This window comes from Gorilla gorilla, chromosome 11 (genome assembly GCF_029281585.2).
Source record: "Gorilla gorilla gorilla isolate KB3781 chromosome 11, NHGRI_mGorGor1-v2.1_pri, whole genome shotgun sequence".
Classification (NCBI taxonomy): Eukaryota; Metazoa; Chordata; class Mammalia; order Primates; family Hominidae; genus Gorilla; species Gorilla gorilla.
The window spans coordinates 73,629,671-73,657,605 of record NC_073235.2 but is presented as its reverse complement, the minus strand read 5'-3'; the positions used below and the strand labels follow the sequence as shown (position 1 = coordinate 73,657,605).

At 39.5% G+C, this 27,935-nt stretch overlaps 1 protein-coding gene and 1 pseudogene across 5 annotated transcripts in view; one reads left to right on the top strand and one right to left on the bottom strand.

Moving 5' to 3' along the window:
- Nucleotides 1-459: 459 nt before the first annotated feature.
- The window catches only part of TLK1 (tousled like kinase 1), a 170,165-nt gene continuing 142,689 nt past the window's right edge, over nt 460-27,935 (top strand). For 2 of the 5 annotated variants that reach the window (XM_055379153.2, XM_019022664.4), the window contains exon 1: nt 460-1,074. In XM_055379153.2, coding sequence (XP_055235128.1) covers nt 936-1,074 — 139 coding nt within the window. In that variant the 5' untranslated portion in view covers nt 460-935. Of the gene's footprint in view, nt 1,075-5,732; nt 5,754-27,935 lie in introns of those variants that run through there. The other 3 variants (XM_063694982.1, XM_055379155.2, XM_063694980.1) reach the window with 2 other exon arrangements.
- LOC115933903 (uncharacterized) lies at nt 14,846-14,943 on the bottom strand (annotated as a pseudogene).

Sequence of the window (27,935 nt, the reverse complement as noted above, 5' to 3'; positions counted from 1 at the left end):
AGTTCCATTTTGAGAAACGATCACATTGAACTCCCGAGAAGCGGCAGCTGAGCGAGAGCAGCAGCATTTCTCCCCGGGTTGGGTGTGGGTCAGGAGCCAGGCGCGCTTCCGCGGGAGACAGGGGGAGTCAGGTGGCAGCGGCGCTGGAGCCTGAGCGGCGCGGCGGGGGCGCGCCTCCCTCCGGCCGGCGCGGGGACGCTGCCCCCGCGCACGCGAGTCCGGCAACCCCGGGCTCCCGCGCCGCGCGGCGATCCGCGGGTGCGGCACGGGCGCCCCGGCGCTCTAGTCTCTTCCCTCGCGCGCTCGCTCCTTCCCCATGCCCCCACCCCCCAGCCCCTGGCAGGTCCCTCCCCCAAGCCTGCTCCCGCGGCCGCCGCTGCCGCCGCCGCCGCCGCTACCGGAGGCGCAGGAGCCTCGCGATAGTGTTTGCACAGGCGGCGCGTGACGCCGCCGCCGCCTGTAACTGATGCAGAGGTTACCCCACCGCCTCAGCCGCCACCCACAGCCCGCCGCCGCCGCCTCCCGGGCGACGCCGGGGGCCGACGCACTGCAGAGGTGCCGGCAGGTTCCGCCCGCGGAAGTGTCCTCGGCCGGCGCAGCCCGCGCTCCGCCCGCGCTCCGACCCCGGCACCGGCGGGCACCCCCTCGACGCCTCCGCCGCCGCGCTCCTTTCCTCCTCCTCTTCTCTGGCGCGCCCGCCCGCTCCCTCGCTTCTCCCCCTTTCCCTCCTCCCTGTCCCCTCTCCTTCCCTCACCTCTTTCCTCCCCACCTCCCCTCTTCTCGGTTTCCTTCCCCCATCCCCTTGAATCTCCCCTCCCAGCCCTCGCTCTCTCGCTCGCCCTCAGCGCGGCCCCCGCCATGACGGAGGCGGGTGCCGGTGCCGTTGCCGCCGCTGCCGTCGCAGGGGGGGAGTCGGGTTCCCAGAAAGTAGCTTGATGAGTGTCCAAAGTAGCAGTGGAAGTTTGGAGGGGCCGCCATCTTGGTCCCAGCTCTCCACGTCTCCAACCCCGGGCTCGGCGGCGGCGGCCAGGTCCCTGCTGAATCACACGCCGCCATCCGGGAGGCCCAGGGAAGGTAAGCACCGCCGCGCCCGCTCCCGCTCGCGGGCCTCCTCTCCCACGCCGCGGACCCCCGCGCCCCCCGCCCCCCGGGGCTCCTCCGCCAGACCCTGGGGTGGGGGATGGTGGCGAGGTGGACGCGAGGCCGCCCCGCTCCCCGGCTCTGGGGAGGTAGTGCCCTGGCTGTGGGTGGTGGTTCGCGGGTGGCGGAGGAGACGGACGAGGGGGTGCGCGCTGGTGGGGACGGGGCGAGGCGCACAGACTCGCCTGGGGTTCCTGGGAGCCAGTCCTGCGACGGTGGGAAGCCTCCCCCCAGACGCGAGCCCCTTTCTGCTCCATTTGCCAGTACACTCAGTACTCTTAACCTCCTGGCCTCCGGTCTCTGGTGGGTTTTCCCTCCCGCTGGAGCCTTCGTCCTCGAGCCCCCTCCCCTTCTCCCGCGCACTCCTCCCATAGAGGCGGTCCCCACTCTGCGAGCTTTGCTGCCCGGGACCTGGAGGATGCCCCTCGCTTGCTGGGTTTCTCCTTTGGGGAGAGACGCTGAAATTATCTGGGCAGACTTTGATCCCCTGTGTGGCCCCCTAGAGCAATTTAAACGACAGACTGACTCGTGGGCAGGCTTTTAAAACCGCCCCTCCAGATGGTTGCAACTTTCTCTCCTTCGCCGTTGCTTCCTGCGTGTTTGTGCGTTATATTCTCTGCTGCAAGTAGGCTACTGTTCTTCTGTGACAGGGTCGTGGGTTTTGTGGGAAATATCTGCGTAAAGGTTACTGCAAACACGCACCAAATCGGTTACAATTGTTTTCTAAGTTTTCTGGCTTCTTGCAAGCAAGTGGGCTGCCACCAGATGTAGCAGTTACACAGCTTGTAAGGCACCGGCGTGCTTTTGACTAAAATTTCAACTTGCTGTATTTAAGTATACAACATAAAATGAAATTTGGGAGAAAACACATTTATGGGGAATGAATAAATGTGCATGGAATGTCTTTTAACGCTCTTTTGTCTGGAAAAAGCTTAGCGGTATTCATTCGCAATTGGTAGACGGGCTGTTCACTCCTAGTTGTCGCACACGAGGAGATTCTAGGCACATTTTCAAATGTCTGGAAGTTCAGCAGTCTAGTGAATGTTTTAAAGAAATCAAGAGCTTCGATTTATGTAGGAATCGGTGCGAGTACTTTATTTTGAAAATATCTGTCGATATTTGCTAGTCAGAGCCTTGACAATTGTTAATCAAGTGTTTTGTGCCCTGAATCCAGTGGTTCAGGCATAGCATTCTTTGTCATTTTGTTCCTGTGAGCATGTGTGAAAGTGACAATAGGCTTAAAGATTGGCATGAATATGCTCTAGAAAATTCACGGAAAGCTTTGATTTATGGGATCCATTAAACATGCGGAATACATTGACAGACGTTTCCCCCTTTCATCTTATCCCAACGCTGAGCTTTCATTATTAGAATATAGAAGTTTATTTATTAAATGACTAGAAATTTAGTATATCTGGTGATTCTTTTGCACTTGAAAATTTCTAAATGAACGGTTTAAAATGTATTTCATAAATAGAGAAGTTGATGCTTGCTTTTAGCATGCTTTTACTTTTGTTTGTAGTTTCATTAAGATGTTTAATGTTAGTGTTATGAGTTTAAAAAGACCACTTTATTGTTTCTTGTTTAAGGCTATATCATCATTCATTCATTCATTCATTCGTTTCTCGAATATTTATTGAGCCATTACTGTGAGCCAGGCCGTGAACTAGATACTGAGGACATAGTGTTGAATTATTTGTTGACATCTGTTATCAGTATTGGGAATTTGGGAGACAAAACATCTAGATTGTGAGTTTCTGAGGTTACTTCAACTTAAAAACATTCTGCACTTTTCCTGATGTTTGAAAATTTGGAGGGGTTGGAATCATTTAGCTTGAACTTCCAAATAACCATAATTTTTTCCGGCAGTTTAGATTACAGTGGGTTTTTATGTAACCTAAAGTAGTGAGTTTCTGTTAATTCATGAAATCATAGGACAGGCTTTTGTGAAAGTTACACTTCACACCGAGTACCTGTATAGCTACAGGGGGATATTTCTTTTTGACCAACCAGCATGCAAGTTAAAACTATTAATCCTCTCTAGGGTTATATTCATTTTGAAGCTTGGCGATGTGTTCTCAGATTTCACTAACGGTAACAGGAATATGAAGCCCTGAGTGTCAAAATGGAGATGATTTCTATTGAGCGAAATCTCAGTTTTTATTTTAAGTGTTTAGCACCTTTTCCAGGTATACATGTTAGTACATTATATAAATTGATGAAGTTTTAGAAAGCTTTTTAACTGCTAGTTATAAGAACCGTTAATATTAATGGAACTTGAATGTATTGTATGTATCACGGTGAAAACTAACTTTGTTTCTTGAAAAATTGAGTCAGTTTAACATATGGTAATAGAATAATTGAAACTTAAAAGAGATACACATGTATGTGAACTTACATAAATATTTTATGTGATGAACTCCTTTTAGGCAAACTTAACTTTGAAAATGGGTTATTTTTAAAGATATGCCGTAAGCATCTGTAAAAGTTACTTATTTTGAAGTTTTGACATTTGAAACCAAAAACCTGATTATGATCTGATTATTTTTGATGCTGTATGTTGTGGTTTTGTTTCTTTTTACCTTATTACCATTATCATATTCACATAGTTTTATCACAAATAAAATACAGCTCTATAAGATTTGGGAATCTATTAGAATTTAGGAAATTATATGATAAATATAGTATAGATTTCTTTCCCTTGGGTCCCAAAGCTTTTCGCTTGTCAATCTTGTGGTTCTGTTAGAGGAGTTCAGCGATGTAGCTCTAGATTTTCTGTTGAATCTTTTAAACCTATAATCTCCATCCCATTTTGTCTTCTATAATCCTGTGATTAAGGGAGTGAGGAGTTAAAAAGGTTTTCAAGTAAAGGCCAGTTTTGCTTTGTTGAAGTCTAGGAACCTAGTGTCATATTGGCTAGATAAGTAGTTGGGTTTTTTTGCATATCAGTGCATGGGTACTTTTGAATGGGTTATTGCTGAGAATCAAATGATTGATTATACAGAACACTTGCATTTTCTTTCCTGCTCCAACCTGCCAGTTATAAATAATTTGCTTTACTTTTTTGTAAATAGTGAAAGCTTGGTCAAAAAGAGTGTATGGGCCAGGAGTGGTGGCTCAAGCCTGTAATCCCAGCACTTTGGGAGGCCTAGGCGGGTGGATTGCTTGAGCTCAGGAGTTCAAGACCAGCCTGGACAACATGGTGAAACCCTGTCTCTACAAAAAATAGAAAAATTAGCTGGGCATGGTTCAGGAGACTGAGTTGGGAGGATTGCTTGAGCCTGGGAGGTGGAGGCTGCGGTAAGCCTAGATAGCTTCATTGCATTCCAGCCTGGGTGACAGGGTGAGATACTTTCTCAAAAAAAAGATGGCATGATAGTTCGATTAAACTGTAAACTTCTGTTTCCATATTTAAAGACTGCATTCCTTAGAAGAATTAAAGTATTTGACTTCAGATGATTTAGTAATGAGATGTTAAAAACGAAGGTGTACCAGATGGCCCTGTAGGCCTTTAATTTTTTGAAATCACTAGCTGGAGGAGGACAGGGTTATGTGTTTAAGGATTCTAGCTCATGAATAGATATGTGACAGATGTCTCCTTTACAATGGCACATTTACATATTAGAGGAGAGAGAAAAGAGAGAAACCAGAATGGAGGTTTGAAAATCTTATGAGAAATAGACTATGCTTTAGCCTTTTGGCCTCAGGGCCTCTTTACTCTCTTAACAATTATTGAGGACCCCAAGAGATTTAGGTTTATGTAGATTATATCTGCTAATATTTGCTCTTTTAGAAATTAAATGACAATTTCAAATATATTTATTAATTTAAACTGTGTTGTAAATAGAATTTTTTATGAAGAATAAATATGTCCTAAAACCAAAGAAACTAGACCAGTGGCATTGTTTTATATTTTTGCAAATCACCTTGATTTCTGGCTTACTTGGAGAAGACAGCTGGATTTTTTGTCTGCCTTCAGTCTGTTGTGATGTTTTAGTTGAGATATGTGAAGAGAATCCAGCTTCATGTAGATATATGGTTGGAAAAGGAAAGAGTGAGTATTATTCTTTGGTATTACATCAAAATTCAACAAGTGGCAGTTTTTTGTTTTTTGTTTTTTAAGTTACTGACAATGTGAAAGCATATTGTATTCCAAAAATGTCTCTAGGACCTACAGGAAGTCTATGGAAGATACATTTAAAGGAGAGACTAACGGGTGGGAGACGTGATAGCTGTCTCCAGGTATTTAAGAAACTTGGATTTCAGTAAATAGGATTTAAAAACCTGTTAATTTTAATAAATAGGAGGGAGAATAGATCCATTCTCCTGCTTTAGAAGGCAGACCAACAGGTGAAAATTAGGAAGACATTGAGGTCAGTCTAATTTTTTTACCAGAATGTAAGAACTGTATGACAACTAGACTTGGAACAGTGGAACAGTGGAGCAACAATGGAACTCGCAACAACTAACAACAATGGAAAGAAGTAGTTAGTTTTGAGAATTTAAAGTGGACTACAGGGACATATTTTTTGGGGAGGTGGAGATAAATTCTGTAGATTCTTACGATGAGTGCTGTTGGATTAGTGACTTAAGGCTTCATCCAATTTAAAAATGTAAACATTCTGTGATTCTTTAAAAATCCCTATAAACTATACTTATATATATTCATTAACGTTTTTGAATGTTCTTGCAAGTCAGTAGTATGAAACTACTGTTGTTGTTGACTTTATTACTATTTTGCATTTTTATTGTGCTTTTCCTCTGAGGATTTTTCTGTCTTTTCTTGTGTCAGCAAGATCAGTCTTCATGAAATCTTGCTAAATTCCCTGTGAAATATAATAAGCTTAAGACATTTTAGAGAACCAAATGCTGTTTATGATACAGTTTAGTAGAGTTGTAATATATTTCAGCACAGAATTTTAGAATACTATGGGGGCTGATTTTCAATTTTGTAAGAGAAATTTTGAGCATAGTTTATATTGTCTTTTATTTGTAATTGTTTACGTGATTTCAGAAGTAATACGCTTAAGTTATTCTAATGTTTTTAAAGCTAGAGAGTCTGAAAAGAGGGAAGAAGAAAGAAAAGTGTTTAAATTGATCTCTTTTGAATTTAAAATGCATATTAAATATAACTGGAACATAAAGTGAAGAATTTAAATTCTCATCTTATTCCTAGAATTATACCTATAATATGTATCATTACTTATAACAGTTCATACTTTAATTTTGCATGGCACATAATCTCTTCTGTGAGTTGGATTTTTAGGTGGTGGGAATTTAAGCGTAAATTCTCATAACTTTCTTGGGGTCAATTTAATATTAATAAGTGTAGTAAGTAATAATACCCAGCTTGAGACCTCATGTACTTGTTGCATTTGGATTTAAAGCTCATTTCCTATAGAAGAGCTGTAGAAATCAGTCATTTAGTTTCATAAACTCCGTCATGCTTGTTAATAATTTTCAAGAATCTTAAATTACAGGAATATTGTTATGAAGTAGTAGAAGCAGTATGGTATAGGTGAGAAAGTGATTGTAGTTGGGATCTGAGGATAGTCTTTACTTTGCTATTAACTAGCTGTGTGACCTTGGGCAAGTTGCTTATCTCTGCTTCAGTTCCATAAACTAAGAATTACAGAGCTGAACCGGATCTTGGAAGCAATCTAGTACAAACCTCTCATTTTACAGATGAGGAAGCAGATAATTTGCACAGGCTTTCACTGTAAGACAGTAGGGCCCAAAATTCAGTTTTCTGACTCTCAGGTTGGTTTTTTTTTTCCATTATACTTTACAGCCTCTTTTCATCTGTAAAATGAGAGCATTGGATTAGAGGCTCTCAAAGGTCTCTTCCAGCTCAAAAATATTGTCATTCCTGTGACATTAGTCATAATATAATTTATTAGGGGAAAGTTTGTAGCTTTTATTTATTGGTGAAAGAAATGTTTCTTGAAGAGGCAGTATAACCTTTGCAAGGTTATATTTTGTTTTTTTAAGAGAATATCATCAGGCGAGGTGCTGTGTCTCAGGCCTGTAATCCCAGCTTTGGGAGACCAAGGCGAGAGGATTGCTTGAGTCCAGGAGTTTGAGACTAGCCTGATCCTGTCTCAAAAAAAAAAAAAAAAAAAAGTTAGCTGGGTATGGTGGCATATGTCTGTAGTCCTAGCTACTGGGGAGGCTGAGGTGGGAGGATCCCACCTTGATCCCAGCAGTTCAAGACTGCAGTTGATGCAGTGAGCTATGATCATGCCACTGCACTCCAGCCTGGGCAACACAGTGACACCCTGTCTCAAAAAAGAAAAAAGAAAATATCTTCATTAATACCAAAGGGTATTTAAGTTTATGAGCATGGTAAGTAGTGTGATAGGTAGTCTTGTTTTTTGTAAAACACTTATTAATATATTAACAATATAAATTGCATAAATAACAGTGTGATACCCGGAAGTGAAGTAAGTAGGTGATTGTTCCTCAGAAAATATTGCTGGAGTTTATTTTATCTGGGACCCCTGTGTTTGCGCCTAGTTAAGTGCCTGTGTTGTTTAGTGTCTCACAGGATTGTCTGTTTCCGTAGCATCTGCATCATGCTACTTTTATTATAGTTTTATTTATATTGTCTACTAGACAGAAAGGTCTTGAATTCAGAGACTATATTTTGTTCATTTTCGTATTTTCAGTGCACAGGAGGACATCCTCTACAGAGTTGGCACTCAACTAAAAGTTTTGTCAAAGGACTGTTTCACATACATCATCTCTCTATATATCATGGTATGCACATATTTCAGACCCAGGAAGATGCTTATTTTAGTAATTATTAAGTGAACTATATTTTAGAGGGTGATATGGATAACAGTAACAGTAATAGCTAAAGTTTATTGTGTTCGCACATGTTAATTCTTGTATCTCATAACTCTTGAGTTACATACAGTTGTTATTCCCATCTTCAGATGAGAAAACTGAAGCACAGAGAAGTAAAGTGACTTACCAGTGTGACCTAGAGTAGTACATGATGGGGATTTGAACCAAGTTGGTGTATTTTAATCACTAGGATATATTGCCTAAAATATGAAAATTTGGTTTTTAGTATTTTAGTAGTTTTTCCTAAGCAAATTTTAACTTACTAATCAGACTTCCAGGCTTATTCAGTTTACTTCTAAACTTTTGTTAACTTTTTTTTGCATGAGTTTTTATACACGTGTGAAGATAAGATTAAAAAAAAATACAAAAACCCCAACCAAACAACCCAATTTAGAAAGCTGTACCAGCTGTGCAAATCCTACACTTCATTTTTTTAAGATAAGTTTTGTCCATTCATGGAAAATGTTAGAGATACATCAATGAAAAATTTTATTTCCATGTTAGATAATCTAATTTCTAATTCCATGTATCTTGATAGTTTGGCCTCGTAAACCCACTGGAGCCATAACAAGTAAATACTAGAATTTGAACAAAAAACTTACCACTGTCAGTATCGGAGCAGTCTATTTATTGTGGAGGCTTTATAACCGGATGGACAAGGCTTTAAACTAAATTATAGTGGTTTAGTGGCAGATCTTTGACTCTGTTAATAGTATTCAATATGGGCAAGGGGAAGAGGATGTGCAGTCTAGCTAATCTGTAAAAAAGTATTTTAAAAAAATAGTTTTAATTCTTTTATTGCTAACAACAACAACAACAATAACAAAACGTTTGGTAGCATGTATTATATAGCAAACCTAATTGAGAGGCAGGATTTGAATGGATTGATAGGAATTTATCAGTCATGGAGTGGAAAGATATGCAGAGCAGAGCAGATCCAGGTGGTAGGTTGTCAAACTTGAATTAAATTTTTCCAATGTGGCTTCATCATTAGGTCTCAAATTTAATGAATTTCAAGAAGGCAATTTAACCTGTATTTAAATAAAAGTGATTATATTCTACATAGATTCATTAGCCAAATATAAGTGTTTTGGGGGGATGACTTAAAATATTTTTTCCTCTTCATCTATATGGATTGTTAAGAATTGGTTATACTCATAAATTTGTGCTTTTCCTTGAAAACTAATTAGCTGGAGGAAATAAACTACTAGGTTTAAATTCTTGCTGTTAATATGATACGTTGTGTGACTTCATGATTCCCCACTGGACACTTAGGTAAGTGCTTCCTATCTGAGGATGAATGTAGTTCCTCTGGGGAAGGTCAGAGGGGTTTGTGTGAGGCTAATCATACTCATCCTGTCTCCTGAGACCAGAGACATGTTTTAGTTTTTTCCTTTTTTGATACTGTATATTTGCCTCATAAAAAATATAAAATTTCCCTTTTCCTTGCCGATTTCTTTTAAACATCTGTGTAAATATATAGTTTAACTCAACTTTGTATACTACTCTGTTACTTATTTCATTTACTTAAAGATACACATGGCTGGGCTGGTGGCTCACGCCTGTAATCCCAGCACTTTGGGAGGCCGAGGCGGGCGGATCACGAGGTCAGGAGATCGAGACCATCCTGGCTAACACGGTGAAACCCCGTCTCTACTAAAAATACAAAAAAATTAGCTGGGCGTGGTGGTGGGCGCCTGTAGTCCCAGCTACTCAGGAGGCTGAGGCGGGAGAATGGCATGAACCCGGGAGGCAGAGCTTGCAGTGAGCTGAGATGGCGCCACTGCACTCCAGCCTGGGTGACAGAGCAAGACTCCGTCTCAAAAAAAAAAAAAAAAAAAAGATACACATATTTATTAATGCTGGACACTATTCCCGGCATTTGTAAATAGTAATTCATTTGCTTCTCCTAACAATCACATGAAGTCCTATTATTATCCCTACTTTATAGATGAGGAAATCGAGGCATAGAGAAGTTAAGTAATGTATCCAAGGGCCAGGCACAGTGGCTCATGCCTGTAATCCCAGCATTTAGGGAGGCTGAGGTGGGCAGATGGCTTGAGCGCAGGAGTTCGAGACCAGCCTGGACAACATGGTGAAACCCTGTCTCTACAAAAATATACAAAAATTAGCCGGGCGTTGTGGTGCACGCCTGTAGTTGCAGCTAGTTGGGAGGCTGAGGTGGATTGCCTGAGCCCAGGAGGTTGAGGCTGCAGTGAGCCGTGATTACGCCACTACACTCCAGCCAGGGCAACAGAGCGAGGTCTTGTCTAAAAAAAAAAAAAAAAAAAAAAAAAAAGGAATGTACCCAGGCACACATAGAGAATATTTAGCAGAGCCAGGATTCAGACTGGGCTGAGTACATGCTCTTAACAGTTACACTATTCTGTCAATGTTATTTCCTTGAATGGATGCACTATAATTGGTTAACTACTCTTCTTTAGGTAGAATGTTAGTCTTGAATCCTTTGGTTACACGTAATAACAACACGACTTTGTTAAGTTAAAAAATGAGTGTATTGGTTCACATACTGGGTATTGTATGTGGAGGGTGATGGAACGGCTTTGGAAACAGCCAGATCCAAGGTTGCAAGTAATGTCATTGGGTTTCTTTGTCTGCTTTCTGGGTTTTTCTAGCCTCTTGCTTCTGGAGCCCCAGACATATACCTTTAGCTTAGCAACCACACTTGAAAGACAGCTTCTCTTTCCTGATGTCCACATGTCAGTTCTGTTGTTGGTAATCAGTTCTGATTGTCAGTTCCTTAACCAATCATTGGAACCTGGGAGATGAGCTACAGCAAGGGCAGCCACTGTGGTGGCTGTGGTTAGGGTGAGTTGGGGAACCCACAGAAAGCCATGATTGACAGTCCCCTTGAGATGACATGAATTGGATGAGGTGTAGTTTTCCTGAGGAAGGGATGATGATGAGCAAAAAACAACTATAGCAAATCATTTAGGTTATGTCTTTTTAATTTTAACTTTATAACTGTCATAGATAATGATACAGTAACTGAGTAAAAGCCTCTTTTTTTTTAAATACTAGATTTTCAGTCATGGAATTACCAGAGCAGAGTATAAAACAATTTTAGGGCTTTCGATAAATGTTGCCAGATTATTTTTTTGAAGGATACATGTACTTAGCTCATATACCAACAGCATGCATGAGGTGAGCATTTACTTTTGAACCAGGTAGGGTTCAACTCATCTTAGAAATACTGTACTGGGCTTAAATATTAACACATGCCTTGCACTTAATCACAGGGTTGCAGACTTGACACTGAGCAAATATCTAATGCAGTTTATCAAATGTTTCATTATATTTTATCTGGCTATTTTTTATTTTCATTTAAAAATTTTTATTATACAGTCTTTCTTTCGTTCGTTCGTTCTTTCTTTCTTTCTTTTTCTTTTTCCTTTTTCTTGAAACAAGGTCTCACTTTGTCACCCAGGCTGGAGCACAGTGACATGATCACGGCTCACTGCAGCCTCCAACTCCTGGGCTCAAGCACACTTCTTCATCTCAGCCTCCCAAGTAGCTGGGACTACAGGTGCACGCCACCATATCCTGCTGATTTTTTAACTTTTTGTAGAGACATGGTCTCCCTATGTTGCCCAGGCTGGTCTTGAACCCCTGGGCTCAACCAGTCCTCCTGCCTCTGCCTCCCAGAGTGTTGGGATTACAGGCTTGAGCCATTGTGCCCAGTCTATTGTATAGTTTTAAACCACAAAACCAAAAGGCTAATAAATGGCACCCCTTTGCAAGCTCTTCCGCCTCCTTTCTTTTTCCTCCCAGTGTCTCCTACTTCTCTGACCTAGTTGACAGCATTATACTTTTGGATGTTGGTAGCATGTATAAAGTACATTATTACATAACAAGTTAATATAACATAATAGTTTCAAGGGTTTTGCCACTTAATTATACTAAGTTACTTAACCTCTCAATGCCTTATCTGTAGATTTTGTTTTTGATAGAGTGGGATAGTAATAGTAACTACAAGGTTTCACAAGGTTGTGAAATTGAATGAGAAATACATGGCACTTTAACAAGTCACTATGGATTTTTTCATTTCTTCTTCTGCTGCTGCTTCTCCCTGCCCGCCCCTACCCTTTTTTTTAGAGACAGGGTCTTGCTCTGTTGTCCAGGCTAGAGAGAAATATAATTTATTTACTCCCAGTAAGGAAAATCTTAGAAATTTAAAAAAAAAAAAAAAGTAATTCAAAGGATGAAAAATGACTATTTGCATAATATTTACCACAGTATTATATAGTGAGAAGAAATGAGACCAACAACTAGATTAAGTTTTGGTATACATATCAACGAAATCAACTAAATCAACGTGATATATGTATCATGATATATATATATCGCACACACACACACACACACACACGTATATATATTTTAAGACAGAGTCTCACCCTGTTACCCAGGCTGGAGTGTAGTGGCACGATCTCGGCTCACTGCATCCTCTGCCTCCAGGGTTCAAATGATTCTCACATCTCAGCCTCCTGAGTAGCTGGGACTACTATGCATCACCACGCCCGGCTAATTTTTGTATTTTTGGTAGAGAGGGGGTGTCACCATGTTGGCTAGGCTGGTCTCGAACGCCTGACCTCAGGTGATCTGCCCTTCTGGGCCTCCTAAAGTGCTGGGATTCCAGGTGTGAGCCACTGTGCCCAGCCTTGTATACATTCACTTAAAAAATAATTAGGAAAACTGTGCAATATGGAAACATGTACAAATGATGGAACATTGCCTAAAAGTTACTTTGCAATGACTCCATAATATTAGCTTGTTTTTTGTCTCGCCTTTCTCTCAAAAGAAAAAATACACCACCAAGAACAACAATGACAAACAACATGCCCAAAGTCACGCAGATGAGAAGTGATTGAAAAAAGGATGCCAACCCAAGTCCACACTTCTAATCCCTATACCACACTGCCTATGTTCCCACTAATAGTAATACACACATTATTAGGCACCTAGTGCACATAAAGCACTCTTTCTCCTTGGTACTAATAAGAACACACAAAAAAAACACAATATAGGCCCCTTTCAAAATTTGCAATATAGTGCTTTAAAGTATGCAGCTGCTGCTGGGTGTGGTGGCTCATGCCTGTAATAGCAGCACTTTGGGAGTCCGAGGTGGGCGGATCATGAGGTCAGGAGATCAAGACCATCCAGGCTAACACGGTGAAACCCCATCTCAAATAAAAATACAAAAAATTAGCCGGGCATGGTGGCACACGCCTGAAATCCCAGCTACTCGGGAGGCTGAGGCAGGAGAATCGCTTGAACCTGGGAGGCGGATGTTGCAGTGAGCCGAGATTGCACCATTGCACTCCAGCCTGGGAGACAGAGTGAGACTCTGTCTCAAAAAAAAAAAAGGAATGACTGCATACCAATACAAAGTATAAACACTGCTAATCCAAATCTAGTGCTTGATGCTTAAATGGTATAACCGTGTCTCATACATGTGATCAATTCTAAAGCCACAGAAAATTACAGGCACTAAGATGATGAAAGCAGCAATTTAGGATATCATTCGAAATCTACATCTGTGAGCTACAGTTCTTCAACAGGCTGGAGAAACAGACCATCTAAGTCAAGCATGCTGTGGCTATAAGGAACATTTATTCAGATAGTATTTGGTCCCTATTCTTTGCCACATAAACAGAGAGGAAAACATTTAAATTCTAAAGTATCATTATATCCACACATAATAGTGATAGTTAAAACATAAGCCAGGTGCAGTGGAGCATGCCTGTAGTCCCAGCTACTTGGGAGGCTGAGGCAGGAGGATCATTTGAGCCCAGAAGTTGAAAGGCTGTACTGTGCTATGATCACAACTGTGAATTACTTTTTGTTTTTTACGTTTCAAAGATTTGGCTTACTGGGCAAAGGGGGCGAGTATTTTTATGTCGTTTAATCTCTGTTGTCACTGTTGTTTTCTTAGTGGGATAACTGGGATTTTAGTCTATTGTTCTCTGAGATGAATCAGTTGTCAGAGCTATAGAGTTTTATAGAAAACTTATTGGCATAGTTTGTTCATTCAGCAAGTATTTTTGGACCTGAAGCCTAGTAATGAGGAAACAAAGATAAATACGATGAAGTTAGTCCTTGCTTTCTAGGAGCTTGGTCACAGTCTAGTGAGGAAGGATAATTTCTAACATTTAACTTATACTTTTGAAGAACACCTTGTGGGTTAGATAAAACAACCCGAATTGCCAGTTTTCAGCTTCTGAGATAAGCTATATCAAGGTGTTATATTCATTGGCCATTTGGTTGCTAGAAATTAACTTAAGCAAAACAGATTTATTAGTAGTAGAAGGTTATAGAGCTGGGTATCCCTTAGACCCCAGTTAGGCCTTAAGGAGGCCTACTGAAGTAGAAACTGGAAATTCAGGAATCACAGTAGCATTGTTCTCTTGTGGATCATTGAGCAACTGTTTCCAGTGCTGTGAAATAAAGTTTTCTAAAAAGGAGAAGTGGGAAGGAAGGAAATTGTATTTCTGCCACAGAGGTTGTGAACAAAGTACTCCCTACAGAAGGGAGTTACAGAGTTTTCCTCCAGTTTAACTGCTGTTAAAATGGTATCTTGTTTCAGTTGGTATGTCTTGATTGGTAGTGAGATTGAACTTAATATTTTTATCAAGAGCCCAAAGCCAATTTTTCTTGACGTCTGTATCTTAGACATGAGAATATATGGTAGTGATGTTAATTCTTGTTACATTTGATGAAACTATTTCCACCATCATATTTTTTCTTTTATATATTTGAATATTTTCCATTGTATAAAGTTTTATGCTTTTATTGAATTCAATACCAGTTGTTCTTTATATTTTATTTATTTTCTTGTCGTATGGGTCACATGCCGATGTCATAACAAGGTTTGAGAGAGGCACCTCTTGTGTGTGAGCACCCAGTCATCACACTTAAGAACTACAAAAGAATCACATTCTTACAGAGTCTCACTCTGTCGTCCCGGCTGGAGTATAGTGGCGCAATCATAGCTCACTGCAGCCTGGAACTCCTGGGCTTAAGTGATCTTCCCACCTCTGCCTCCTAAATGGCTAGGACTACAGGCACACTTCAGCATGACTGGCTCTTTATGATACTTTAATGAGTATAAGTCTTTAAAAGTTACTGCTTTCTGAAGTTCAAGTACTCTAATTTTAGTGTGATTCAACTGATTTTATTTCTAAATTTTATATTTTATCTTTCATATTGAAGCATAACACATACAGAAAAGGCACACAAAGTAGTGCTCAGTAAGTTATTATAAACTCTGACCTGTGTAACGACCACTGAGACAAGAAATAGAATATTGCCAGCACTTCAAACACTCTCCTTCCCCATCAGTCACTACCTTCTCCATGCTCCCCAAAGTAACCATTATTCTGATTTAGTTATGCCTGTTTTTGAGTTTTATATAAATGGAGCCACGCAGTATATATTTTGTATCTAGATATTTTTGCCCCACGTATTATTTGTAAGATTCATCCACATTATTTTCTGAAACTGTAATTTTAATTGCACTGTAATATTACTTTGTGTGAATGTACTACATTTTATATTTTGTTGATTGACATTTGGATTGTTTCCACTTGACAAAATATTAATAATGGTATTATGAACATGTTTATACCTGTCTCTTCATACATTATATTTGTTTTTTTTTTTTTTTTTTTTGAGACAGAGTCTCACCCTGTTGCCCAGTCTGGAGTGCTATGGCACAATCTCGGCTCACTGCAGCCTCCGCTTCCCGGGTTCAAATGATTCTCCTGCCTCAGCCTCCCGAGTAGCCGGGATTACAGGTGCCCGCCATCATGCCCAGCTAATTTTTGTATTTTTAGTAGAGACAGGGTTTCACCATGTTGACCAGGCTGGCCTCGAACTCCTGACCTTGTGATCCACCCGCCTTGGCCTCCCAAAGTGCTGGGATTACAGGTGTGAACCACTGTGCCCGGCCTTTTTTTGTTTGTTTGTTTGTAGTCTGTGTCTTGCTCTGTCGCAGTGGTGCAATCTCGGCTCACTGCAACCTCTGCCTCTTGGATTCAAACGATTCTCCTGCCTCAGCCTTTCCAGTAGCTAGGACTACATGCGTGCATCTCCACGCCTGGCTAATTTTTGTGTTTTTGTTAGAGACGGGTTTCACCATGTTGGCCAGGCTGGTCTCGAACTCCTGGCCTCAAGTGATCTGCCCATCTTGGCTTCCTAAAGTGCTGGGATTATAGGTGTGAGCCACCATGCCTGGCTGTAAGGTGGTATCTGTGTGGTTTTAATTTTTCATTTCCCTGATGACTAAGGATGTTTACCACTTTTTCATAAAGTTTTTTGGCCTTTTCGTTATCCTTTGTGAAGTGCTTGTTCAAATCTTTTGTTCATTTGTCTTTTGTGTTTGTCTTTTAAAAAATCATACTTGAAGGCATTCTTTTTGTATTTTGGATGAGAAGTCTTATTTTTTATGAAAACTTTCCCCCCCCTATTCTGTGGCCTGCTTTTGTCTTCTCTTTATGGTATTTAAGAAGCCTTTTCTTATCTCAAGTTCATAAAAATGTTTTCCCATATTTTCTGTTTTTAATATAGGCATTATAGCTGTAAATTTCCCTCTAAGCACTGATTTAGTTCATTCCATAAGTTTTGGTATGTTGCCTTTTTGTTTTTATTCATCTCAAGTATTTTCTAATTTTTCTTTTTATTTCATTTGACCCATTATTTATTTAGGAATATGTTAATTTCTGTATATTTGTGAATTTCTCGATTTTTTTTCTGTTACTGAGTTCTAATTTAATTCTATTGTGATCAGAGAATGTACTTTGTATCCTTTTTATCCTTTTCAGTTTGTTGATGCTGGTTTTATGGTCTAGCATAGATCATCTATCCTGGAGAATGTTCCATGTGTGCTTTTTTAGAAAAATGTGTATTGTGTTGTTGGGCAGAACATTCTCTAGCTGTCTTTTCCATCTAGTTGATTATAGTGTTTGTTTTCTGTTTCCTTATTGATCTTCTGCCTGGTTCTATTCATTATTGAAAGTGGGCCATTTAATTCTTCCAACTATTGTTCTTGGCTTGTCTATTTCTCCCTTTAATTCTGTCAGTTTTGCTTCATGTAATTTGGGGCTCTGTCATAAAGTGCAAGTGATTAGAATTGTTATATCTTCCTAATAAATTGACCCTTAATTGTTTTAAAATGTTTCTCTTGACGTCTCAAAACACCAGTTTTTAAAAGTTTGTCTGATACTAGTATATTCATGCCAGCTCTTTTGCATGGTATGTTTTTTCCCATCCATTTACTCTTATCCTGTCCCGTTTGTATTTTTGAATCTAAAATATGTCTTAAGTAGACAGCGTTTAATTGGATCTTATTCTTTTAAAACCCAATCTGGTAATCTCTGCCTCTTGAGTGTATTATTTAATCCATTCACATTTAGTGTTACTGATAGGGTTAAATTTGTCTGCCACTTTGTTTTGTTTTCTATAGGTCTCATTTCTCTTTTGTCCTCTTTCCCTCCTCTACTGCTGTCTTTTGCATTACATGAGTATTTCCCAGTGTAACATTTTAATTTCTTTAATCATTTTAAAATTATATTTGAATTACTAGTGATTACTGTAGGGTTTACATTTATATATCTTAGCTTATCAGAGTCTACTTCATAGCTACATTAATTCTTGCAATATATAGAAACTTTAGTCCTGTATAGCTCTACTATTCCACCTCCCCAACCTTTTTTTTTTTTTTTTTTTTTTTTTGGAGATAGAGTCCCACTCTTCTGCCCAGTCTGGAGTGCAGTGGTGTGATCTTGGCTCACTGCAACCTCTGCCTCCTGGGTTCAAACAATTCTCATGCCTCAGCCTCCCGAGTAGGTGGGATTACAGGCATGTGCCACCACACCCAGCTAACTTTTTGTATTTTAGTAGAGATGGGGTTTCACTGTGTTGACTGGGCTGGTCTTGAATTCCTGACCTCCAGTGATCCTCCCACCTTGGCCTCCCAAATATATCTTTTGATGAAACTGAGATAAGGAAAATACATTTTATAGTTTTTGTACTAACCTTACTTGTCTATTCATTTACCATTTGATATCATTTCCTTACTTTGAGTAAAGTTTGTTACTACTGACCCCTTTGTCCATTCGTGCATTCATTCATTCATTCCTTCATTCATTCATTTATTTAGAGACGGAGTCTCGATTTGTCGCCCAGGCTGGAGTAGTGGCATGATCTTGGCTCAATGCAACTTCTGTCTCTGAGTTCAAGTGATTCTGGGTTCAAGTGAATCCCTCCCGAGTAGCTGGGATTACAGGTGTGAGCCACCATGCTCAGCCCTGATTTCTGATTTGACTCCATTCTAGTAAGATTTAAATCCCTAAGACTTAAGTTCTTGGAAATTTGAGACTTGCTTTATGGTTCAACATATGGTCTTTTTGGGTAAACATTCCTTGTGTACAACAACAAAATATTTATAGACTACAGTTGTTAGATGTGGTGTAATATGTTCTATCAAGTTTGTTTCTGTTTCAGATTTTTACTGCTTTTGCATTTGTTTGCTCCTATTCAGACAAAGGTTTGTTAAAATATCCCCAAATGATTATAACATTTGTCTCTCTGTTTAATTTGTCAGTTTTTGTTTTATATATTTTGATTATGTTAAAGTGCTGACAAGTCAAGGTTTTTTTAAATCTACCTGGTGAATCAAACTTTTTATTATTGTGACGTGTCCCTCTTTATCTCAGTATTGCATTTTACCTTGTAGTGTTCTTAATCTAGTGTTAAGGCAGATACACTAACTTTCATTTGGTGTTTGCATGCTACAGCTTTTTCCATTCTTTCAGCTTTCGCGTTTTAGCCATATCTTTTAAGTTGCATATATTAGTTTAAAAAAACTAGTTTGACCATGTTTGTTCTTTAATTGGAACATGTAGTACATTTACATTTAATATACTTGCTGATATGTTTAAATTGATATTCCTAATAAATGATTTCTGTTTATCCTGTTTGAACTTTCTCTTATTCTCCTTTTCTGCTGCTTTTGGGATTATTATTATTTTTTGTTCCAAATACCCCCCACCCCCCAACTTGGCTTAATAGTTAGACCATCTTTTTTTAAATTTGTTTTTAATATTTATCCTAGAGATTACAATATGCCTCCTTTCTGTGTTAAAGTGTGATATAAGTTAGCACTTTTTTCTCTTTCTGGTCAGTGCAGCAACGTTAGAAAACATTAATTGTACATTTCCCTCTCCAGAATTACATACTATTGCCAGATAGTTTAGTTCTCTGATATTTTAAATCCCCACAAGATATTACCATTAGTGTTTTATTCAGTAATTATACATTTAAATTTGTTTATATACTCAGTTTTTTTCTTCAATCTTTAGTGCATTTCCAGGCTTCTAGCTGGGTTGATTTTCTCTCTGAAAATACTCTTTTTTTTTCTCTATTTGGGCCTATCTGTTGAGGAATTCTTTTTTACTTATCTGATAATGCCTTTTTTTCATTTTTATTCTTGAAGGGATTTTTTTGGGGGGAGGGAGCTGGATAGAGAAATCTTGGTTGGCAGTTTTTTTCATTTGTCATGTTGCAGCTATGCGCAGTGCCCTTGAGACCTGGTTTCCAGAGTTTCTGTTGAGAAGTCAACTTCAGTCTTACTGTTGCTCCTTTGACTGTAATCTAGCTTGTAGATCTCTGGTCACTTTTTGTTTTTGTTGGAGTGGGGGTGTTTATATTTTGTTTTCAGCAGTTTTACTGTGATATGTCTAGGTGTGATCTTTTATTTGTTCAGCTTGGTGTTTATAGGACTTCTTATATCTGTGACGTAGGACTGCACTGCCCAGTGCCAGCCACTAGCTGCATGTAACTATTGATACCAATTAACATTTAAAAACTTAAAAATTCAATTCCTCACATTTTAAGTTCTCACTAGCCAAATGTTTCTATTAGTTACTGTATTGGCAGATGGAGAACATTTCCATCATTCTATCAATAGAATAGAAAGTTCTGTTGCACAGGACTGATGAGCTCGTTCGTCAGTTTTGGAAAATTCTCAGACTATATCACTTCAGATAGTGCTTCTGTCTTGTCATCTTCTTTCCTCCTGGTACTCCAGTTATACATGTATTAAACATTCTTAAATTTGCCCTATGTTTCTTACATCCTTTTTTGTATGTTTTATCTTTTTATTCCTGTGTGCTTTTTTAAAGATATATTTTTCTGACCAATCTTCCATTTCATTAATTCTCTTAGGCTGTGTCTAATATGCCATCAGACTCATACACTGAGTTCTTTAATTTAGTTTATTTGACTTTTTGGTTCTAGAATTTCAATTTTATTCTCTTTAGTTTCAGGTTTTCTGCTAAAGTTCTCAGTGTTAACTACTCGGCATACTTATTCGAGAGTCTGTGTCTGATAACTTAATTATCTAGATCCCTTTCGGTCTTGTTCCATGTTTCATTTGCATTTTATTTGCGTTATTTTCTTGGATTTCTGGTTAATTTTTATTGTGTATGAGACATTTGATGTGAAAAACTGTAGAAATAATTTGAGGCCTAGAATAATGGTAGTCTTCCATGACATAAAATTTACATTTAATTTTGACAGAAACATAGGGGCCCTATAAATCTGCTTTTCTTAATTCACTTTTAAGGATTGAGATTATTTGAAGCTGGGCTTTAATTGTAATTCTTTTCCTCTGAGGTTGAGATCCCAACCCAGAGTTTGGGGGAGGCTCAGGGTCTCATTTTTGTCTGGCTAACCCAGTGAAGCTTTCAGATGTTTTGCTTAGCTTTCCAGCCTCACAGTCACTACTTAAATCAGCAGATGCCTGTAGGGGAGAAGAAACCTGGTATACCAGACTCACTTCTGGGAACTTAGTGAATTCTGGCCCCATTTCTTTACTGCCTGATCTCTAGAAGTAGAGTTTTCTTTTTTTAAACTTAGTTCAACTTTTCAAGTTTCTTCAGCCAGAAGATTGGTTTGATGACCTGATCACCATTACTGGAAGGAGAAAGTCCTTGTTTGCTTTTATTTTTAATTCTTTAATTGGCTTTGAAATTTTGGGTGAATCTGAATCTTTTTCTCCTCTTAACCACGCTCTTCTTCTCTCACTCTCTTTATCTTCCTTTTGTTTAAATGTTCAATTGGTTATATCGGGTCCACAACACCAGGGCTGCATACCTGTACTGGTCGCTGGCCTGTGAGGAATGAGCCACACAGCGGGAGGTGAGCAGCAGGCCAGTGAGCATTCCCGCCTGAGCTCCACCTCCTGTGAGATCATCCGTGGCATTAGATTCTCAGAGGAGCGTGGACCCTGTTGTGAACTGCACATGCGAGGGATCTAGGTCGCTTGCTCCTTATGAGAATCTAACTAATGCCTGATGATTTGAGGTGTAACAGTTTCATCTGAAATCATCTCCACTCCACCCCACCCCACCCCACCCCACCCCACCCCACCCCTGGTCCATGGAAAAATTGTCTTCCATGAAACTGGCCACTGGTGCCAAAAAGGTTGGGGACCACTGGGTTATATACAGAGTTTGAATAGGACCAACTTGTGGAGCAGTTAGCCATCTGGAATTGTAGGTTTAATTGGAAGCAGAACTATTTTTGCCTTTGATGCCTTGAAGATAACCGATTTTGTTGTTATTGTTGTTGTTTGTTTGTTTGTTTTTGAGACAGAGTCTCACTCTGTTGCCCAGGCTGGAGTGCAGTGGTGGGATCTTGGTTCACTGCAACCTCTGCCTCCCAGATTCAAGCGATTCTCCTGCCTCAGCCTCCCGAGTTAGCTGGGACTCGTGTGCCACCATGCCCAGCTAATTTTTGAATCTTTAGTAAAGACAGGGTTTCGCCTTGTTGTCCAGGCTGGTCTCAAACCCCTGACCTCTGGAGATCTGCCCGTCCCTGCCTCCCAAAGTGCTGGGATTACAGGCGTGAGCCACCATGCCCAGCCAGATTACTGTTATTTTAAAAGTTTTTTTGGCAACGGTCTAGTACCAATGTAAGTTAAGTTTGGATTCAAATAAAATCTTCAGAGCATTACAATATATTTTTAAAAGACAGCTCTTCGCGAAATAACATTATATATAATATGTGTGTGTGTATATATATATCCTATTCCTTTAATGCTGGGTATTTTCTCAGCTCTGTACTCAATTCTTTGTCCTGTAAGTAAAAATGTGATACACGTCTTAGTCACTTTGCTTCTTTTAAATTATAACCCTTTGAGCAGTAGTTTAATATAAAAAATGTTTTAGCTTTCGAAACAGACTTTTAGAGTTGCTCATACAGTATAACACCCTTTATGCCTTTGGAAAATTTCATCTTATGTATTGTAGTTACTGTTTCAATTTATTGATTATTTAGTCAAAAAATATGAATGTCTTTATGGATGTTACTGTATTGTACGAGTTGTAACTTTAGAGTGCCACTAGCAACATACGTATGAACCAGTTTAATGGAAACATTACTGCTCTCAGAGTATTTTTAGGAAGTGTTTGGCTTGTTAAGTAGGGGTGGTATTACATGTTATTTTACTTACTACATATATTTGATTACCAAGAGATTAAGCAGTTTTCCACGTGTTTATTAGTGTTTCTATTTGTGACTTGTTTTAAAAATTAAAACAGTCTTAAATCTCATCTTGGACTTGTTACTCCTGCTCATTACTGCCAAGGCTTACTATAGTATTTACAAACTACAAGGAGTGTGATAGTTTTTATGTTAAGATTACTTAAATTTCTTTGGACTAATTTTCTTCTCTAGCTTGAGAAAAAAATGATTGGGATTTTTAAGAGGGATTACGTTATTTCATACTGTCCTCCAAATGCTGCCATCTGAAATTTGAAGGTTTGCAGTATTTTTTAGATAAGTATACCTTGGTATGGGAGCCTCTTTGTTAGGACCAATTTATAGTAGTTCTCTACTCTCTATTTGCTATTATAAAGCCAAAATAAATATATTAAATATGTCGTTTTAAGTATATTAGTATTTAGCAAATTCTATTCTTCTTTAAATTTTATGTTAATAAGTTAACTGGCTAAAACAAATGTGTACATGGCCAGTTAGAACACTGTCTAAAACTTCTTGATATAAGCAAACATTTTAGTTATCTTTGAAAGCTCACACGATAAATTACAACCCCTATCTCTACCCCCTTGAGCTTGGTTTTAAGAAAGTGATAAAAGTGATGCAAACTTTTTATCATTAGTTCTCAATAATTTTATTGTATAATTTAACTTTTGTAGGATGCCTTTTCTAAATTTGTATGAAGTAAAAATAACTTTCAGTCCAGTTATTTGAGAAGACAAAGCTGTATAACTGAATAGTTATATAAATCCTGTTTATTAAGAGTGCTCAAAGAGCTTAATAACTAATGAAAGTTTTTTTTTTTTTTTTTTTTTTTTTTTGAGACAGAGTCTCACTCTGTCACCCGGGCTGTAGTGCAGTGGCGCGATCTCAGCTCACTGCAACCTTCACCTCCTGGGTTCAAGCATTTCTCCTGCCTCAGCCTCCCGAGTAGCTGGGACTACAGGCACACGCTGCCACACCTGGCTAATTTTTTGTATTTTAGTAGAGACGGGGTTTCACCACGTTGCCCAGGTTGGTCGCGAACTCCTGAGCTCAGGCAATCCGCCCGCGTTAGCCTCCCAAAGTGTTAGGATTACAGACGTGAGCCACTGCGCCTGGCTGAAAGTTTATCTTAAAACTGAGGCTTATTCCGGATACTAAAGATATTAAACAAGGCATATGTGCATGTGCCTGGGTGTATATGTAGATGGCTTGGGGGTAGAAATAAAATAAAAAGCCACAGAAAAGGCTATGGCTTTTTATTTTTTAAAAAATCACTTCATTGAATCAACATTTTAATTTGTTGATATTCTTTTTTGAATTTACTTCGTTTTATTTCTGCTCTGCATCTAATTCCTTATTTTGGGATAAGATATAGAGCATGAGTCAGCAAACTTTTTTTTTTTTGAGACAGGGTCTCACTCTGTCACCCAGCCTGGAGTACAGTGGCATGATCTCAGCTCACTGCAGCCTTGACCTCCAAGCCTCGAGCAATCCTCTCACCTTGCCTGGCTAATTTTTATATTTTTTGTAGAGATGGGTTTCACCATGTTACTCAGACTGTTTTTGAATTCCTGAGCTCAAGCAATCCACCAGTCTTGGCTTCCCAAAGTGCTGGGATTACAAGTGTGAGCCACCACACCTGGCCTAAACTGTTTTAAAAGAGTTGTCACAACTACGACAGGTGCTTGTGTTTGTGTGGTAAAGTGCAGCCATAGACAATATGCTAACAAGTGGGGTGACTGTGTTCATGAAAACCTTACTATGGACACTGATATTTGAATTTCATATTGATTTTACTAATCTCATATTGATTTTACTAATCACAAAGTAGTCTTGATTTTTTTACCTTATAATATTTAACAGGGTAGTCACTGCTGCCCGTCCTTGTATAGAGTAACTTTCCTTGAGGAAGTTCAACCCTTCTAGTTACCCAGCTATCCAGGTAGTTTTTGAAAGTTTTAAGTTAAAGAGCAGATGTTTCTCTGACTTTTCATAGATCAAGAAAAGTCAGGGACCAAAATTGTTAGCTCTGTACATATGCAAACATTTTAACCATTTTTTTTTTCAAAATTGTAATTGTGGTTAAAAAACACACGACATAAAATGTACCATCTTAGCCTTTTCTTTTCCTTTCCTGTCCTGTCTTGTCCTGTCTTTTTTGAGACAGCGTCTCACTCTGTCACCCAGGCTGGAGTGCAGTGGTGCAACCTCCGCCTCCCAGGTTCACTTGCCTCAGCCTCTGGAGGCTGCCACCCTGCCTGGCTACCTCTTAGCCATTTCTAAGTCGGTAGTGTTAAGTGTATTCCTGTTGTTGTGCAGCTAATCTCCAGAATGTTTTCATTTTGTCAAACTGTAACTTTACACCCATTAAACAACTTTCTAATTCCCCTCTGCCCCTAGGCCCCAGCAACCACTATTCTACTTTCTGTCTCTGTAAGTTTCACTACTCTAGATACCTCACAGAACTGGAATCATATAGTATTTGTCATTTTGTGTCTGACTTATTTCCCTCAACATAACGTCTTCAAGGTTCATCCATATTGTGTCATGTTTCAGTGTTTCCTTCCTTTTTAAGGCTGAATAATATTCCATAGTACGTGTGTACCACATTTTGTTTATCCATTCATCTTTTGATTGGACACGGGTTGCTTCCACTTCTTGGGTATCGTGAGTAGTGCTGCTATGAACATGGGTGTGCAGCAATGTCTTTGAGATCCTGCTTTCTATTTTCTATCTAGCTGTACCATTTTACATTCCTACTGACAGTACACAAGGGTTCCCATTTTTCCACAATCCTTGACAACACTTTTTTTCAGTGTTTTTGATGGTAGCCATTCTAATAGGTGTGAGGTGATATCTTATTGTATTTTTTTATTTACATTTTGCTAATAATTAGTGGTGTTGAGCATCTTTTTCTTTTTTTCTTGTCGCCCACGTTGGAGTGCAGTGGCGCGACCTCAGCTCACTGCAGCCTCTGCCTCCCGGGTTCAAGCGATTCTCCTGCCTCAACCTCTGGAGTAGCTGGGATTACAGGTGCCCACCACCACTCCCGGCTAATTTTTTACATTTTTAGTAGAGATGGGGTTTTACCATGTTGGCCAGGATGGTCTCGAACTCCTGACCTCAGGTGATCCACCCTCCTCGGCCTCCCAAAGTGCTGGGATTATAGGCATGAACGACCGTGCCTGGCCATCTTTTTCTTTTTTAAGAGATAGGATCTTGTTACATTGCCCAGGCTGGCCCCAAACTCCTGAGCTCAAATGATCCTCCCACCTCAGCCTCCAGACACTATGCCTAGCTCAATTAATATTTTTAATTGGCAAATCATAATTGTATACATTTATGGGGTACAGTGTCATGTTTTGATACATATATATACACACACACATAATGTGGAATGATTAAACCAAGCTAATTAACATCGGTCACCTCCTTTAATTTTTCCAGCAAGACATTTGAAATTTATTCTTTTAGCTATTTTGAAATACATGTCATATATCATTATTAACTATAGTCACCCTGCTGTGCGATGGATCTCAAAAACTTATTTTTTCTGTCTAACTCAAACTTTGTGTCCTTTGACCAACATTTCCTCATTTCTCCCAGCCCCTGGTAACCACTATTCTTTCTGCTTTTGTGAGTTCAAATTTTTTAGATTCCACATGTAAGTGAGATTATGTGGTATTTGTCTTTCTGTGCCTGGCTTATTTTACTTTGTCCTCTAAGTTCATCCATGTTGTTTCAAATGACAGGATTTCCTTCTTTTTTAAGGCTGAATAGGTCCGGCTCAGTGGCACATGCCTGTAATCCTAGCACTTTGGGAGGCTTAGGTGGAAGGATTGCTTGAGCTCCACCTCAAGCACCCCTTGAGGTGTGAGCTGTGATGGCACTACTGCTCGCCAGCCTGGGCGACAGAGCAAGACCCTGTCTCAAAAAAAAAAAAAAAAAAGGCCAAATAGTATTACATTGTATATATACCACATTTTTTTTTTTTCCTATTCATCTGTTGATGGACATTTAGGTTGATTCTGTGTCTTGGCTATTGTGAATAGTGCTGCAGTGAACATGGGAGTGCAGATATCTCCTTAACATAATGATTTCAGTTTCTTTGGATATATAGAAATGGGATTGCTGGATGTGAGCATCTTTTCATTTGTTGGCCATTTATATATCATCTCTGGAGAAATGTCTGTTCAGATTCTTTGCCCAATCGTTAGTCAAGTTGTTAACCAACTATATTTTAATAATACTTTCTTTTCTCTCTTGCAGTGTGTCACAAGTACAATTAAATAAGAAATTAACATAATTTAATCCTTACTTACAAAGGTAATATATTGCAAGAATGAGGGGAACAGTAAGGGGAATTTCTGATTTGCTAAATGCCAGTCTAATAGAGAAGCTGACCATTCCATAATTGTTTTTAAAGTACATGAACAGCAATCTGAGAGGATGAAATATATATATAATGTGACTAAAAAAGATATGGGATTGATTTTTATGTGTCATATAGAATTAATCATACCTTGCCTGTATATTATAATCAAATTGTCTGTTAAGCAGATAAATTTAGAGAACTGTTATGCTGCATGGCATTTAGGTTTACATGCTGAGGAAGAAAAAAACTTGAAATGATTTTGGCTGGGCACATAACAATGAATTTTATGGATAAAAAAAATCAGCCAGGTATGGTGGCACATCTCTGTAGTCCTCAGCTACTTGGGAGAAGGTGGGAGGATTGCTTGAGCCGGAGATTGAGGCTGCAGTTAGCTGCGATCATGCCACTGCACTCCAGCCTGGGCAACACCCTGACACCATCACAATGTATATGAAACATAAATAAATGTTATGTTTAGACTTGGGTCCCATCCCCCAGATACCTCATTATGTACACGCAAATATTAAAAAAAAAAAAATCAGAAGTCTGAAACATGTTGCTCCTGGGCATTTTGGATAAGAGGTACTCAACCTGTATTCATCATTGTTCATAGTTAGACACTATGAACTATCAGTGTCTAAAGCCAGAAAGAAACCATTCCCTTTTCTTTTTTTAAAAAAGCTTATTTTATATTATTTTAGACAGGGTCTCACTCTGTCTCCCAGGCTGAAGTGCCGTGGTACAGTTTCAGCTCACTGCAGCCTCTGCCTCCTAGATTCAGGTGGTTCTCGTGCCTCAGCCTTCCGAATAGCTGGGATTACAGGCACCTGCCACCACGCCTGGCTAATATTTTTGTATTTTTAGTAGAGACAGGGTTTCCCCATGTTGGCCAGGCTGGTCTGGAACTCCTGACCTCAAGTGATCCACCCTCCTCAGCCTTCCAAAGTGCTGGGATTACAGACATGAGCCTGCGCCTGAATTCAGTCTGTCACCAAATCTTGTT